The sequence below is a fragment of the Artibeus jamaicensis genome, unplaced genomic scaffold (genome assembly GCF_021234435.1).
Source record: "Artibeus jamaicensis isolate MK-2021 breed Jamaican fruit bat unplaced genomic scaffold, CSHL_Jam_final contig_419, whole genome shotgun sequence".
Classification (NCBI taxonomy): domain Eukaryota; kingdom Metazoa; phylum Chordata; class Mammalia; order Chiroptera; family Phyllostomidae; genus Artibeus; species Artibeus jamaicensis.
This window is the reverse complement of record NW_026521824.1, coordinates 481,712-499,447: the sequence shown is the minus strand read 5'-3', so window position 1 is coordinate 499,447 and position 17,736 is coordinate 481,712. Positions and strand designations below refer to the sequence as shown.

Here is a 17,736-nt window from a genome sequence, read left to right as displayed (position 1 = left end):
AAATGTACTGGAAGCCACTTCTGTTTAGTGTTGGTTAAAAGACACCAATCTGTCTCTATGTTGCACCTTGGTGCTCAGACCAGTAACCTGCCATCAGAATAATACCCAGATATTTGGAAGACAAGGTCTTATTTTCTATCTTGGCTCCCTCAGGCTGCACCAGAAGTGTTCAACTGTCTTCCCCACAGCTGACTGCCACAGGGCCAGGTGGATTGGGGATGGATAGCCACCACTGAGCTGATTGCTAAAAATGACCAAAATTATCTATAATTTACCAGCCCAGTACTCTCCTGAAAGCTGCAAACATTCATATAGATTCCAAAGTTCCAAAATACAGTCATACCTCAGTACTTATCAGCTTCAAAACTCATCAAACACTGTACTTGTTGCATTTTGATGAGAAAAAATATTTCAGCAGTTGGCGCTTGCTCACTACTCAGTGTTCCTCACTCATGATGAAATAGTGGTAGAGGTGTCAGTCTCATGGTAGCTCATGAACAGTTCTGTACTCGTCAGTTTTGGCACTCTTCACAAGATTTGGAACAAATTAAGCATGAGTACTGAAGTACGATTTCAGGGAGCTTCTATCAGTACAACTGTCCAGGTTGAAAGATGGATTCTTGGCACTTCCTACTTTGCCATCCTCTCTGATTTCACATCTTTTTGATCTCTTGTTTAACTCACTTAAAAAGTCCTCTAAGTTAGATTGCTCAATTATTCATTTCTCTGGTCTCTTACACTTTTTTTGTGGCATTCTTTACAGTTTGTCTGTCTTCCCCACTAGGCTGTATGCTTTAGGAGGAAAAGAACCCTATCTGTCTTATTTTCTGCCATGTTCCCAGTGTCTGGCACATAGGGATATATAGAAAATGTTTCATGAACAAAAAATTAAAATGACCTAACCTGAGAAGAATAGTCTCTCTCAGCAGAGTCACTACTTCACTAGTTACAATATACAGCAAATGCTGGTTGGTGTAAAGGAGCCATGATTAATAGCTCTCATGGTAATCTGCACAGTAACCTATATCCTGTGTGATCCCTGTCCTGTGGAACTTACTGTCTGGCTCTAATAATAATTGTCCATTCAGTAGAAAAGTTGCCCAAATCAGATGCAATCACTGTAGGCAGGATCCCCCAGGCCACATCTCTTTAGAAGAAAGGTGCTTCAGCCTATACCATTTCATGCCCAGTGGGCCACTCTAACTCTGAACAGCAGGGACATGTGGCTCACATGGCCTGTCATTCTGAAGGTATGTTTTGTTTCTGTCATATCTGACCAGGTGCAGACACACAGGCCTTTCACAGTGACCTTTGACCTCACGGACCCTGGGGCTGTCGTTGCAGCAACAGCTGAGATCCTGCAGTGCTTTGGTTATGTCGATGTGCTCATCAACAATGCTGGGGTCAGCTACCGCGGCGCCATCCTAGACACCACCACGGATGTGGACAAGAGAGTCATGGAGACAAACTACTTTGGCCCAGTAGCTCTAACAAAAGGTGAGTCTTAGATGAAAGAAAAAAGAACACCGATGTGTTAGGAGGGTTTTGTTGTTTTTCACATCACTTGGTTCCTTGTTAGCTGAATGTTACCTGTCCTCATCCTGTTTTACCCTGGAAAAGGTGCTGTTGTTTACAGCTTGGGTGCTGGCTTCTTCCAGATTTTTATTTGCATTTTCTCTATCTGCTTTCTAGCCTTAAATCAAGATGCTGTCTTCAGTGACAGCTACCTTTGTACAGCATTGCCTCTATTTCCTCTTACTGTCGTGGGTAAACCCCTACAAAGTAGAGATTCTCTTATGTCCAGACACAATTTCCCTCCATGGAAGAGCTCTCCAGAAAACTGAGCTGGCCATTAGTGATTAGGCCTCTGTCTGCCACTCTCTTGTCTTCTCCTCCCCCCTCCTCCCCTCTACCTCCCAGCTGGAAGTCTGCCAGGCACAGGAGGCTTAAAAGTTCCAACAAAACATGGGCCTCGCCATGGAAGGCTTTCAGCATTCACCTCCTTTGATCCGATGAACTCTAATAAGTGAGGCCACCCCCTCTCAGCATTGGGTACAGTGACCAGAAGGAAAATCCTCTTGTAAAGTCTCTGACTTTTTTCCTTAGCACTCCTGCCCTCCATGATCAAAAGGCGACAGGGCCACATCGTTGCAATCAGCAGCATCCAGGGCAAAATCAGCATTCCTTTTCGATCAGCATGTGAGTACTTCCTTCTCCCTCCCCCAAATGTTCTTTTTGTTTTTTCTTGATTATAGAACTCTACCACATTTTCTATCCAGAATACAGATATTAGAGAAATACTCAATACAGAATATGAAGGAACTTCATCAGAATGTGTTCTCCTGAGCGGAGAATGCCCAGATTCAAGTCCCAGGTCTACTCCTTACCCCCTATTTGCAACCTTGTACAAGTGTCCCAACCACTCTGACACCCCAGTCCTCATGTGCCAAATGGAGACAGGCTCTGTTGAGTGAAGTGCTTAGAGCAGCGCCAGGCATAAGCACCATGCCTGTGTTAGTTGCAATTATTGATTACCATTGCCCTCAGGTACTATCACTTCATATCACTCTGGGTGTATGCCTCCAACCTTTTTCTACATATGATCAAACATACAAAAAATAGGGTCACATTACATACTGTTTTGTGGCTTGCTTGTTTCACTGGCATTTTATTTTTCTACATCAATATATATGGATTTACCTAATCTTTTAAGTGGATATATAGTAATTTATTGAATGGATATATGACATAATTTATTCAGCCATTTTCCTGGACACTTGAGGATTTTTTTCTCTTCAGTTAACAGTTATGTACTACATAGAATATTCTTAACTGTTTATATGTCTAGGCACTCATAGGAGGGCTTTAGTAAAATAAATTCCCAAAAGTTGAAATATATTGGGGCTACTTTCCTCGCAAGTTCCCCAGTCCACCACAGATGAACGTAAACAGGACATGACATGATCTGCTTGGGGAGGAGAGGTGGCCAGTTTCTCAGGGGAAAAAGGCATTGAGCCCCTTCTTCTAAGGGCTTTTATTGGGTTGTAATACATAGGAATACAGGGCAGCAAGGATCAAACAATAGATAACATTTCAAAGAAATCTGAGGGCTTAGTCTGAGTCAGAGTCTGTCACGAAGGGAGTTTTAGGATTTCCTGCTCGAACCCTTAACATGAATGAAAGCACTCTTAGCAGAGCAGATTTCACAGATTTATCAGGAAGTCTTTGTGATGCCAGATTTTTCCCCAGGACAAGCTCGAGCAAGGCAAGGAGCTGTACCTCTCCCTATCAGGTATCCATACTTAAGGGGATTAGAGCCTGGAAGTACTTCTCCCAGAGAACATGGGGACTCGGCGGGCTATGTCACATAGCCTGGGGGCACGGGTCTATTGCTCACTCTTTGTTGCAGCCCTCTGAGTCCTTCCACCATGGCCTCCCAAGTGATTGAGTCTGGCTTAGGTTGCTCCCCCCTGTGAGGAGACTTACCCTTGCACGGACTTCCAACCAAGCTTTGGGGGCAGTGAAGCAGCATTTGCTACGAGAGACAAGCTTTGTCTCCTGTGGCTCACATTCTGGAGGACACTCATAGTCTTAGCGGTGGGGGAGTGGGGGGGCGAGGTTAGGGTTACAATTCCTGAAACCAGGCAGAGTGGTCCACAACAGAAATAGGTAGGATCAAATAATTAAAACTGCCACATTGACTTGTAAGTCACACTTTATCTCCATGTACGTGAGTGGTTGTGCCAAAAATTTGAGATATCGTTTCATTCATCTCTCTGCAAGCAAACAGAATCTAATTTTCTCAAGAAATTTTAAAGGTAATTTCACAGACTGTCTTACTGCTGTTCTTTGCTCCAGCCTTTGGAAGTAAATATTTAGAGCCAACTCGAGCTCTCACCACTTCCAAATGCTTGACTTAGCCACGCCCAGCAGACTTGGCAGAGAAGGCAGGGAGGGCAGATCTGCTTCAGCACTTTGAGAGAATGGGACAGACATCAGCTGTCTGACCTGGAAATGTCACAGAAACTTTTTCTTTCTGAGCCCATCTGTACATTTTGGTTCTAGTTGTAGATTCTCAGGCAAGTTAATTTGTCTGACCCTCTGTTTCCTTTCTTTTTTTTTTTAAGATTTTATTTATTTATCTTTAGAGGGGAAGGGAAGGAGAGAGGGAGAGAAATATCAATGTATGGTTGCCTCTTGTGTGTCCCCTGCTGGGAACTGGCCTGCAACCCAGGCATGTGCCCTGACTGGGAATCGAACCACGATCGTGTGGTTCACAGGCCTGAGCTCAATCCACTGAGCTACACCAGTCAGGGCCATCCTTTCTTAAGAAATGAGTCTTACAGTCATCTTAACATACTTCATAAAGCTGTTTTAAAGATGAAATGAGACAAATGAAGATGAAAAGTCCTCTGTAGCCCTGGCTGGTGTGGCAGTAGATTGAGTGTCATCCTATGAACCAAAAGGTTGGCAGTTTGATTCCTAGCCAGGGCACATCCCTGAGTTGTGGGCCAGGTCCCCAGTTAGGGGGTGTGAGAAAGGCTGCCAGTCATTGTATCTCTTGCACATTTATGTTTCTCTCTCTCTCTCTTTCTCCCTCTCTCCCACTCTGTCTAAAAAAGTAAATTTTTTAAAATCTTAAAAAAACATCCTTTGTAAATTATGAAGCATTGTATGTATATCTGTTCCTATGGACAGCCATCTAAGGCAGCTGAAATGGTTCTGAAATATATATATGTGTGTGTGTGTGTGTGTGTATATACACACACACACACACACACACATACATATATATGATCACCAATGATAAAGCAAATGAAGTAAATTGTTAATTATAGGTAAGCCAGGGTAAAAGATATATCATGTTCTTGGTATGAAACTATTTCAAAACTTTGATTTAATCTGAGTTTTGTTCTCCACTTAGCTTGTGACTAAAGTAAATCACATCGGTTGGTCTGGGCACTTTATGATGACCAGCTTGAATGTGGCAGTGCCTTCTGAGCACAGTGGTGAGTGTTGGCATCACCTCATAAAATGGAAGAGCAGTTTTATCTCCCCCATACTACTGTGGTGAGGACCAAGTCAGGTGATCCAGGCAGTATATTGAGCACCATGCCTTGTGGGTAGGAGGGTTGAGTACTGTCACACCAGTGGTGATCAGTAGGTCACCATAGCCTGGCTGCTGACCTGCAGCCTGAGAGCTCTGGGAGACTCATTGTCAGGGTGCAGCCTTCTATTCTAGGCATCCCCAGGATGACTCCCTATTCTCAGTCCTTGGGCCTGGACAGCACTTCTGGAATCATGCTGATAGGAACAGTCCTGCCCACCGACCTACCTACAGACTACTGATGTGGCCTTGCAACGTGGCTTAAACCAAAGAAGCTGGCCCTAAAAGACGCTGTAGTAAATTCAGACACTTGAATTTCTCATGTGACTTGTGGCAACACTTCCTGGGGTTTTCCCCTTCCTGTTTTATTGGCCAGTGAATTCCCCTTTCCTAAGACTGAAACACTTAGAACTCTGAATGGAGGAAACTGATTTTCACTGTGGATGCCGTGTTTCCCAGGAATATTGTAGGGTCACTGTGTCCCCTTCCTCCTGTTGTGGAGCCATCACTGAAGAACAACATTAGCTCCATTTCTTGGAGGTGGAGCAAGCTCAGTAGCTTTTTCTGATGGAAAGCCACCCTGGAAGTTTGTTAAACAAAATACATTACGAGAGCCAGTTTTGGATTTTATGTATACATGCTCCTGTGCATGTAAGGGTGCTTACTAATAACATAGCTTTGATGACAAAACCTGGAAACAACCTGTGAAGAGCCAGTTCTGAAGTATGGGGACTCATGGAGGAGTGTGGTAAGTCTGCATGGCTGTGTGGAGGCAGCTGAGACGGTGTCACTAGGTGAAGGCTACTTGCAGGAAAAATATGAATAGTATGAGCTCTATTAAAATCACATATGCATATGCACATGGGATATATAAAAAATCCTGAGACACCATTAGTGTTGGTTACCTATGGAGAATGATATTCTTCAGGACTTGGAATGCAGGACTTGTACTTCTTTACTTTATATCCTTCTGCACTATTTGGATGTTTTACCCATTAGGCATTGAGTAGTAGTTTTTTTGGGGGGGTGGTTAGAGGTTTCTTTTAATTTTTATTTTTTATCGATTATGCCATTACAGTCGTTCTATTCCCCCCTTTATTCCCCTACACCCTGCACCCCCCACCCCCACCATTCCCCCCCTTTAGTTTATGACTATGTGTCTCAAGTTCTTTAGATTCTGTATTTCCCATACTATTCTTGCTCCCCCATCTATTTTCTACCTACCGTCTATGCTACTTATTTTCTGTACCTTCTCCCCCCTTCTCCTCCTCCCACTCCCCTGTTGCTAACCCTCCTTGAGATCTTCATTTCTGTTTTCGCTCCTGATCTAGCTATCCTTTTAGTTTGCTTTTGTTTTAGGTGTGGTTGTTAATAACTGTGAGTTTGCTGTTCATCTTTTTTATCTTCTTTTTTTTAGATAAGTCCCTTTAACATTTCATACAATAAGGGCTTGGTGATGATGAACTCCTTGAATTTGACCTTATCTGAGAAGCACTTTATCTGTCCTTCCATTCTAAATGAAAGCTTTGCTAGATAGAGCAGTCTTTGGATTTCATGACCTGGAATACTTCTTTCTAGCCCCTTCTTGCCTGCGAGATCTCTTTTGAGAAATCAGCTGACAGTCTGATGGGAACCCCTTTGTAGGTGACTGTCCCCTTATCTCTTGCTGCTTCTAGGATTCTCTCCTTCATTTGAATCTTGGCTAATGTAATGACGATGTGCCTTGGTGTGTGTTTCTTCTTGGGTCCAACTTCTTTGGGACTCTCTGAGCTTCCTGGATTTCCTGGAAGTCTATTGCCTTTGCCAGATTGGGGAAATTCTCCTTTATTATTTGTTCAAATAAGTTTTCCACTGGTGGCTGTTTCTTTCCCCCTTCTGGTACCCCTATAATTCGGATGTTGGAGCGTTTAAAGATGTCCTTCCTGGAGGTTCCTAAGCCTCTCCTCATTTTTTTGAATTCTTGTTTCTTCATTCTTTTCTGTTTTGTTGTTTCTTTCTTCCTTCTGGTCTACTCTATTGATTTGAGTCCCAGTTTCCTTTTCATCGCTATTGGTTTCCTGTACAATTCCTTCATTTCAATTAGTTTAGCCTTCATTTGTTCGCCTAATTTGTGACTGAAATCAACCAGTTCTGTGAACATCCTGATCACCAGTTTTTTTAACTGTGCATCTGAAAGTTTTGGTATTTCTTGGTTGCTTAGTTATAGGCTCTGGGGCTTTGAGATCTTCTTGAGCCATTTTTGATCTGTTTGTGCCTGTTATGTATGAGGAGTGGAGCCTTAGGTGTTCACCAGGGCGGGGCCACCCAGGTCGCTGGTTTGTGACACTGTGTGTGGGGGCAGGGTCAGAGCAGGGAAATGGCGGCCCCCCCTGCCGCCTCCCGCTGTTGGGGCCTGCTCGGTCCCATCTAACCATCCTCTCCCTCGTCAGTCTATCTGTGCAGGAATGCGCCACCACAGTCAACCCGCTGCCCTGCACCCTCGCTTGGTTCACTGGTTGCTCACTGGGTCACTCACTGGGTCTGCCCATTGCAACCCCACGCCTGGGATCCGCTCGCCTGAGTCTGTCTGACCGAGTTTTCCTGTGTAACCCTGCTCCGCCAGCTGCTGGCTTCGCCCCTCTTACTGGTCAGGCTGAAGAATTCGTTGTTATCAGACTTCCAAAAACTTCAATTTTCTGTGTTCTGGCTGTGTTTTATGTTGCTAATATTTTGTTGTCTCTAAACTTGGTTCTGTGAAAAAGCATGGGGTCTCCACCTATGCCTCCATCTTGGCGGAAGTCCTCAGAGTTTTTTTTCTTTTAAAGTGGAATAATTTTAAAAAATTTTTAGAGTACATTTTATTGATTATGCTATCACAGCTATCCCATTTTTTTCTCCCCTTTATTCCCCTCCACTCTGCACCCCACCTTCCCACTAGCATTCCTCCCTTAGGTCATGTCACAGGTTGTACATTTAAGTTCTTTGGCTTCTCCATTTCCCATACTGTTCTTAACCTCCTGCTGTCTATTTTGTACCTACCATTTATGCTCCTTGTTCCCTGTATCTTTTCCTCCATTTTCCCACTCCCCCCTCTCCACTGATAACCCTCCATGTGATTTCTATTTCTGTGATTCTGTTCCTGTTCTAGTTGTATGCTTAGTTCATTTTTGTTTTTTAGGTTCAGTTGTTGATAGTTGTGAGTTTGTTGTCATTTTACTGTTCATATTTTTGATCTTCTTTTTCCTAGATAAGTCCCTTTAACATTTCATGTAATAAGGGCTTGGTGATGATGAACTCCTTTAACTTGACCTTATCTGGGAAGCACTTTATCAACCCCTCCATTCTAAACAATAGCTTTGCTGGGTAGAGTCATCTTGGATGTAGGTCCTTGCCTGTAAGGTTTCTTTTGAGAAGTCAACTGATAGCCTTATGGGAACTCCTTTGTAGGCAACTGTCTCCTTTTCTCTTGCTGCTTTTAGGATTCTCTCCTTCACTTTGATCTTGGGTAATGTAATTATGACGTGTCTTGGTGTGTGCTTCCTTGGGTCCAACTTTTTGGGGACTCTCTGAGCTTCCTGGACTTCCTGGAGGAAGTTCTCCTTCATTATGTTTTCAAATAAGTTTTCCATTTCTTGCTCTTCCTCTTCTTCTTCTGGTATCCCTATGATTTGGATGTTGGAATGTTTAAAGTTGTCCCAGAGGTTCCTAAGGCTCTCCTCATATTTTTTGAATTCTTGTTTCTTCATTCTGTTCTGGTTGAATGTTTATTTCTTCCTTCTCCAAATCATTTGAGTCCTGGTTTCCTTCCTGTCACTGATGGTTCCCTGTTCCTTTATTTCACTTTGTATAGCCTTCACTTCTTCCTCTGTTCTGCGACCATACTCAACCATTTCTGTGAGCATCCTCATTACCAGTGTTTTGAAGTGTGCATCTGATAGGCTGGCTACCTCTTCATCACTTAGTTCTGTTTTTGGAGCTTTGATCTGTTCTTTCATTCGGTCATATGTTTTTGTCTTGGCACAGCTGTTACGTAGTAAGGGGCAGAGCCTTAGGAATTGGCCTGGGCGGGGCAACCCAGGTTGCTGCGTTGTGGCTCTGTAGGTGCAAGAGAGGTCTGAGAGGGGACAAAGCCACTTGCTTGGCTCTTGTCCCACCTTCAGTCACTTTCCCCACTACCCACAAACAGATTGGGCCCTTCTGGTACTGATTCCTGGGTGGGTGGGTTTGTTTATGTTCTAGGACCCTGTGGGTCTCTCCAGTGAACTCTCCTGTGAGGCTGGGAGTTTCTCCCATCACGACAACCCCCACAGGTTATTTTCAGTCAGGGGTTGTGAGGCTTGTTTTTTGCTGCTCTGGAACCGTGGGTTGTGAAGTCTGTCTCCCTCCCCAGTTTTTTCTCCCGGTTTATCTGTCTGCAAATGTGGGACTGCCTGGTCCTCTAGACGCTGCCTTGCTGCAACTCCTCACTGTCCTGGCTGCCCGTCTCTGCACCTCCTACCAGTCTGGGTGAATGTTTCTTTTTTAACTCCTTAGTTTTTGGACTTCCATACAGTTTGATTTTCTGACAGTTCTGGTTATGTTTTGTTTTTAAATTTCTTGTGTTTCTTTTGGTTGTGCAGCGAGGCATAGTGTATCTATGTACACCTCCATCTTGGCCAGAATTCTCCTAAAGTAGGATAATTTCTGATGTAAAGAAAAGTTGGAGGAATAATACAAAGAAGTCTTATTGTACCTTCCATGCAGATTCCGCAGTTGTTAACATTTTGTCTATATCATGATTGTCATAAAACATATTTGCTTTATCATATTCTGTGTGTATATATGAAATTTATAATTTTTCCTTCCTGAACCCTTTGAAGAAAGTTGGAGACATGTTGCTCTTTTCCCCCTAAATACTTCAGGTGTTTCCTAAAAAGAAGGACTAAATGTACTTCTCAAAATAAGGAGATGAACATTGCTATAATACTGTAATTTTATCATCTTAAATTTTAAAACCAGTTTTCTAAATAAAGAAGAGCATCAATGGGAATGAATACTTGGTATTGTCCCAGGCCACATCTCACACCAGCACACTTAACCTGCCTCTGGCCACCAACCTTTGCAGATGCAGCTTCCAAACATGCGACCCAGGCATTCTTTGACTGTCTTCGTGCTGAGATGGAACAGTATGAGATCAAGGTGACCATAATCAGCCCCGGCTACATCCACACCAACCTGTCTCTTAATGCCATCACTGCTGATGGCTCCAGATATGGAGGTGAGGCCCATTTTCTTTCTTTCTTTTTTTTTTTTTTTTTAAGATTTTATTTAATTTTAGAGAGAGGGGAAGGGAGAAAAGAAAGAGGACAAAAATATTCATGTTTAAGAGATACATGGATTGTAGCATCTCATGCACCCCCCCAACCAGTGACCTGGCCCACAACCCAGGCATGTGCCCTGACTAGGAATTGAACCAGAGACCTTTTGTTTGCAGGCCAGTGCTTAATCCACTGAGCCACACCAGTCAGGACTCTTTTCTTTTATAAAAAGCTGTTGGTCAGCCACAGTGAGACACTGTGCTCTTATCTGATCATTCTTTGGTCATTTATTTGAATATAATTTTTAAAATGAAAACACCTGTAAGTGTTGGTTATGTATATGTGACTAATCATTTACCATTAACCACCCATTGCAGCTATTGGACAGAGCCCCTGTAGACCAGGACTTCAATTGAGGGCTGGAAAGGAAGTTCCCAAGTAGAAAGGCTGCCAGGCTGTCAATGAATTAAAGGAAAGTTAATGTGAATAAACCTTATGGAAACTATGGGGTACTTGACTCAAATGGTTCCACACCTACTAAGCTTGAGAAAAACTGATTTCAGGGTACTCAAAAGCAACAAGCCCAGTCTTGTGGGGTTAGGCTGGGTGCTCCAGTCTCAGAATCTCCTTGCTTCAGCCAACAAGAGTGCTGAGCTGACCTGCAGTCATACTAATGAGTCCAACTGCCTGGCCCCAGGACACAGGCAGGCCAAACAGAGACCCGTCGGTTTCTGCCTGTCAGGTAGATTGACCCCTGAGTGCTATTGCTATGGAAGCCAGCTTTGCCTTTCCAAGCTCGAATAGGGGCTGCCTACCCCTTGAGTACTACTGTCTTCTGTTTGTCTGGATGTGATCTCTTGGGCCTGTGCTCTCCATTTACTAGGGGCCTCCTGGTGCTATACCCACCATAGCCCAGCGTGAACGAAGACTACCCAGGCCTCCGGGAGCAGCTGCTTTCTCACTCGGCAAGTCAGTAGAAATCAGAGGCACAGATCCACAGAGATTCATATTTATATTATTTATACTTAGCAGAATCTTTAAAAAAAATTTCCTCTGTGGCATTTAAAAATAAGCAACAATCAGAAACCTCTTATTCTTCCCTGTTAACCAAAACATGATGAAAACACATGCTGGTGGGAAACTCAGGCAGTTTAGATAACTTACAAAAGGGGTTTTTATTTTATAAAATGTTTTTATAAAAATGAAGACATTTTATAAAAGGGTTGAATATGTTATTATAGTTGTCCAAATTTTCCCCCTTTGCCCTCTTCTACCTGGTACCCTTCTTCTCTCCAACAATACTCCTCTCCTCCTTATTAGTTCATGTCCATGGGTCATGCATATAAATTCTTTGGCTTCTCCATTTCCTATACTATTCTTAACATTCCCTTGTCTGTTTTAATCCCTGTACCTTTTCCCCCATTATCCTCCTTCCACTTCCCCACTGATAACCCTCTAAATGATCTCCATACCAATGATTCTGTTTCTGTTCTGGTTGTTTCCTTAGCTTTTTTTTCTTTTTAGATTCAGTTGTTGATAGTTGTGGATTTTTTTGCCTTTTTAATATTCATAGTTCTGATCTTTTTCTTAAATAAGTCCCTCTAACATTTCATGAAATAATGGTTTCGTGATGATGAGCTCCTTTACCTTTACCTTGTCTGGGAAGCACTTTATCTGCCCTTCCATTCTAAATGGTAGCTTTGCTGGATAAAGTAATCCAGCTTTGCAGTGCCTTGCCTTGATCACTTTGAATACTTCTTTCCAGTCCCTTCTTGCCTGCAGTTTCTTTTGAGAAATCAGCTGATAGCCTTATGGGAACTCCTTTGTGGGTAGCTCTCTACTTTTCTCTTACTGCTTTTAAGATTCTCTATTTATCTTTAACCTTTGGCATTTTTTTTAAAGATTTTATTTATTTATCTTTAGAGAGGAAGGGAAGGAGAGAAATATCAACGTATGGTTGCCTTTCATGAGTCCCCTGCTGGGAACTGGCCTGCAACCCAGGCATGTGCCCTGACTGGGAATCAAACTGTGATCATGTGGTTTCCAGGCCCATACTCAATCCACTAAGCTACACCAGCGAGGGCTAACCTTTGGCATTTTAATTATGGTATGTCTTGGTATGGGTCTAACTTGTTTGGGACTTTGCTTCCTGGACTTGTATGTGTATTTCCTTTGCCAAATTAGGGAAGTTTTCTTTAATTATTTTTTTAAATAAGTTTTCAATTTGTTGCTCTTCCTCTTCTCCTTTTGCCATTCCTATTATTTGGGTGTTGGCACATTTGGAGATGTCTCAGAGGGTCCATATACTCTCCTTGTGAGTTTTTTTTTTAATTCTTATTTCTTCTTTATGTTCTGTATGAATGTTTATTTCTTCCTTATGTTGTTCCAAATCGTTGATTTAAATCCTAGCTTCTTTCCTTTCGCTGTTGGTTCCCTGTAGATATTTATTTCACTTAATGTAACTTTCATTTCTTCCTTTATGTTGTTGCTGTACTCAATGAGTTCTTTGAGTATCCTGATCACCAAAGTTTTGAATTCTTCATCTGATAGGTTGGCTCTCTCCCTTTCATTTAGTTCTTTTTCTGTTTTGTTCTGTTCTTTCATTTGGGCCATATTTCTTTGTCTCCTAGATTTGGCAGCCTCCCTCTTCATTTCTGTGTATTAGGTAGAGCTGCTTGACTTCCTGTAAAAGACACCTGTGAATTGTGTGGGATGGAAACTTAGGTACTATCACCAGGGTGGGGCAACCCATTTCACCACTTTGTAACTCTGTGTGTTGGGAGGGCGCGTGGAGAAGACTGTGCTGCTGCATGGCCTCTGGGGGTTTGCCCAGCACTTGCCCCATTTCCAGTTACTTCACCCACTTCCCATATGTGACTAGTGCCCTTCCAGCTATTGCCCTGATGTTACATCTGAGAGTAGGTGGGTTTATGTACTTTAAAAAAAAAGATTTTATTTATTTCTTTTTATAGAGGAGAAAGGAGGGAGAGAGAAGGAGATACATAAATGTGTGGTTGCCTCTTGCATACCTGCTACTGGGGACCTGTCCTGCAACCCAGGCATGTGCCCTGGAAATCGAACCAGTGATGCTTTAGCTCGCAGGCCAGCAACAGTCAGTCCACCAAGCCACACCTGCCAGAATGGTTTCTGAATGTTTTTAAGATCGTGTGGGCCCTTTAAGCAGAGTTTCCTCAAAACCCAGCAGTTTCTTCTGCTGTCTCAACCCCCACTGGTTTTTACAATCAAAAGTTATGGGGAATTACCATCCCAGCATTGGAACCCTGGGCTGTGCAGTCCGGCATGGGGCTGGGATTGCTTGCTTCCAAGGTATCTCTCCCAATTTTTATCCACTACCTGTAAATGTGGGACTTCCTATGTCCATTCTACCACCTTTGCCACCTCTCTGCTCCATCTCAGTGTCTCCACCCCTCCTAACTGTCTTGATGAATGAGGCTTCTTTAAATCCTTGGTTGTTGTACTTCCATACAGTTCAATTTTCTGACAGTTTTTGGGTGTTGTTTTGAGATTTAGTTGTAATTCTTTTTGTGGCTGAGGAAGGAAACGAAGTGTGTCTACCATGCCTCCATCTTGACCAGAAGTCCACGATTGGTTTCTCATGGTGTATGATAGTGGCCTCTCCTCTATGCCTGCCAATTGGTCCTGCTTTGTTGGGAAAATTGTCAGATTACTAGGGATCAAGAAACATCGGTTGATGTTAACCAGCCTAACACCTCCTAAACCTCCCAGAGCAACTCTAATACACAAAACCAACCAAAGATTTTCTCCTCCATATTTAGTTAACACACGACCTAGGGTGTGACATCCCTTCTGACTCACTTCTTCACTTTCATTTTAGTGAGCTTGTAGTGCCTGTGGGTGTCATAGTCTTCTTTTACCCCTGCTTTGAAGAACTTAAGGCAGGCCACCCAAGTTGAATTTGATGGTTCAACATCCCTTAGTCAGTGGTTTTAAAAGGCAAAAAATGCCCAAGGTCTGAAAACCCCTCCTCAGCTGTGGTGTGAGGGCTAGCTCTGAGACCTTACCTAGGCCGGTCCTCATCTTTTTTTTTTTTTTTTTACATTTATTTTTTAGACATAATTGGAAGGGGGAGAGAAGGAAAGGGAGAGAAATATCAATGTGTGGTTGCCTCTCATGCGCCCCACCACTGGGACCTGGCCCACAACCCAGGCATATGCTCCAACTGGGGATTGAACCAGTGACCTTTTAGTTCACAGGCTGGTGCTCAGTCCACTGAGCCATACCAGCAAGGGCCGATCCTCATCTTTTCTTGTACACCAGCTCTGAGCACTGACCGAGGCTCCTTCTACCTTGTTCCTATGTCCTATCCACTTTTCTTACCCAACTCACATGCTAAGCCACAGAATGGGTCCTCATTTCCTGAAGTACAGGAGAGTCAGGGATGGTGGCATACCACTTGCCTCCTAACTGGGAGGGGCTTCATGATGGGCAATCTGGTGAGCTACCTAATGCTGGTCCTTGGCAACTCAACTCAAGACAGGGACTTTTGCTTTAAAGTTCATGTGTTTCTTTTGTTTATTTTAGTTATGGACAAGACCACGGCCGAGGGCCGAATGCCTGTGGAGGTGGCCCAAGATGTTCTGACTGCTGTGGTGAAGAAAAAGAAAGACGTGATCCTGGCTGACCTGTTGCCTTCCTTGGCCATATATCTGCGAACTCTGGCTCCTGGGCTCTTCTTTAGCCTCATGGCCTCCCGGGCCAGGAGGGAGCAGAAATTCAAGAACTCCTAGTGCCATACAGAGCTGTATATTACTAGATGTTTGTCTCACAGGTGGGAAAGATGGAGATACATGTGTCCTGCAGATCCCTGGAATACCCCTGCTGGCCAAGAGTGGGAAACAAAAAAGGTGTCTTTCCAGCTATGTGGGTTAACCCTTAAAAGTCAATATGGATCTGGGTTTTAATGCTGAGAATATGAAATAAATGAATGGAACGTTAAGAGTCATAGCTCTTACAGACTAGAATAACCATGCCTCCTTGGAATTTTAGCCTCCGCCAGCTCCTAGAAAATGTTTCAATCTTGACATCAGAAGACATCCTGACATCACCTTGACCCAGTTGTTTTCATGTTTGACTTATGCAAGACCACTTGCCTAACTGGTTTGGCAGAGTCCACTTCTAGTAGTAAAGGGAGAAGGCTGTAGTTTAAGATGGCATTATTTGTATCCATTCCTAGGGTCCTACAATACGTCATTCAGCACAGCAAAAGGCTAATGTGATCGATCATATGATATATCCCAAGTGACACCAGCTTTAGTACCAAAAAGGAATTCCCCAGTTTCCTCATTGACTCCCACCCAAAGCCCATAGGACCAGGAACCACTCCAAGAAGATGAATTTCCTGAGAGGGCAGCCAAGGGGGAAAGGGAAATTCTCATGATCCCGTGTGTCCTCTAGTATGAGACTCAGAAACCCAGTGAGGTGGCAAGGGTTCTACAGCTGTGACTGCTCCTTGGTGAAAGCAGCCCATTTGTTAGCTGTGACAGTAGCAGAATAGCCAGAAAGGATGCCTGTGTCCACCTTTCTGACTTATTAACAATATCTGGTTGAGGTTCATTGAATAAATGAACTTCACACTCAACTTTAGGATGAAACTTTTCTCATTATTGAAGCTGATAGTGGAAATTGTGGGTCAATTGTTCAGGCTTCTCTGAATTGTGATAAAAATTTCCTACCATATTACACTGTTATATTACATCCTAATTGTGGACCTATGGAGCTTGTATTTTAAACAGCTACTCAAAATAATGGCCAAAGGCAGCCTGTGGTGTGGGTGTTCCAAGGCTCCCAAGTTTCCTGGAAGTAGGAGGACAAGGAGTGGATTAGATCTGGTGACCTGTCTCAGCTCCCAGCATGGCCCGAATATTCCAGGAGCCCATGGTTGAAATGTGGATATGGACATGATGGGTGGTTTTTCACTGTCCTCCGAAACCGTCTTCCTCCCTCCTGACATGGAAGAGAAAGGTGCATACTCTGCCATCAAGGCAGTATGAACTGTGTTGCTGAGGTGGTTGGTTTTGGAGCAGTTGTAGACAGCTGCCTGGTTTTAGGAATTATATCTCCATCCCTTGTGGCTAAGGGTGAGAGATGACCTTTGGAATGTGAGCTGTAGGAGACAAAGCTTGATGATAGCAAACGCTGCCTCAGTTTCCTCTCCCTGCCCCTAAAGCTTGGTCGGAAGTTAGTGACGGGTAAGACCCCTCACAGTGGGGGGGCAACCTAAGCCAGACTCAATCACTTGGGAGGCCTTTGTGGAAGGACTGGGGGGGGGCTGCAACAAAGAAAGCAAGACTCTTGCGTGCCCCCCGCCCCCGGCTTTGACATAGCCCAAGTCTCCATGTACTCTGGGAGAAGTACTTCCTGGCTCTAATCCTCTTAAGCCTAAATACTTGTTGGGAGATGTGCAGCTCCTTGCCTTGCTAGAGTGTGTCCTGGGGAAAAATCTGGTATCACAAAGACTTGCTGATAAACCTGTGAAATCTGCTCTGCTGAGTGCTTCCATTCATATGTTGAGGGTTTGAGCGGGAAACCCTAAAACTCTGGTCCTGACAGACTCTCGAAGCCCTCAGATTTCTTTGAAATGTTATCTACTGTTTGATCCTTGCTGCCCTGTATTCCTGTGTATTACAACCCAATAAAAGCTGTAGAGGGGGCTCAAGGCCTTTTTCTCCTTGGAGAAACTGGCCGCTGCTGGCCTTTTTCCCCTGCGAAACTGGCCACTGCTCACTTCTCCCCAAGCAGATCACATCATGTCTCAGTCATATTTACACACCTCATCCATGGCACTCGGGGAGACTTGTGAGGGCAGTCGCCCCAACAAGTTGTGACAGTGGCCTGCTGAGTTCTGACTCACGGGTATGAGCTGGAAGTGGACCTTGAAGCAGACAAGAAGGGTCTCAACCTAGATATGACACTTGAGTCATATTCAAATACCACTGAATGTTTACTTATCATTTTTAAAATACTTTCTAAGACTTAACTTTAGAAACTTTGTATTCTACCATATAAATAGAAAATAACACAAACCAAACCATTAAATCTAGCTAAATCCACTGTCTGCTAAAGGCTGTGTCTAAAGCCCATCTGCTTGTGAGCAGATTGGCAATATCAGGTGCACAGATGCTCCTGGTAGCTTCAAGGACAAGGAAAAGGACTAAAAAGGACCAGTGATGCAGTGTTCTTTGATGTCCATGTTACACCTAAAGCCATCTGGGTGCCTCTGGAGTTCTACACCCCTGCCTGGAGAGCACTGTTTGGGTAAAGGCCTGTGGAGCCTGCTGCAGTGGTGGCAATGTGGACGGCAATGCAGCACTT

General features: G+C 43.7%; 1 protein-coding gene across 5 annotated transcripts in view; it reads left to right on the top strand.

Annotated features, from left to right (window-relative positions):
• The window catches only part of DHRS7B (dehydrogenase/reductase 7B), a 71,612-nt gene extending 56,236 nt beyond the window's left edge, over window positions 1-15,376 (top strand). For 4 of the 5 annotated variants that reach the window (XM_037163202.2, XM_037163201.2, XM_037163200.2 and 1 more), the window contains exons 4-7: window positions 1,281-1,497; window positions 2,107-2,199; window positions 10,191-10,343; window positions 14,947-15,376. In XM_037163202.2, the coding sequence (XP_037019097.2) occupies window positions 1,281-1,497; window positions 2,107-2,199; window positions 10,191-10,343; window positions 14,947-15,152 (669 nt within the window). In that variant the 3' untranslated portion in view covers window positions 15,153-15,376. The remainder of the gene's footprint in view (window positions 1-1,280; window positions 1,498-2,106; window positions 2,200-10,190; window positions 10,344-14,946) is intronic. The other variant, XM_037163203.2, reaches the window with a different exon arrangement.
• The last annotated feature ends 2,360 nt before the right edge of the window (window positions 15,377-17,736 follow it).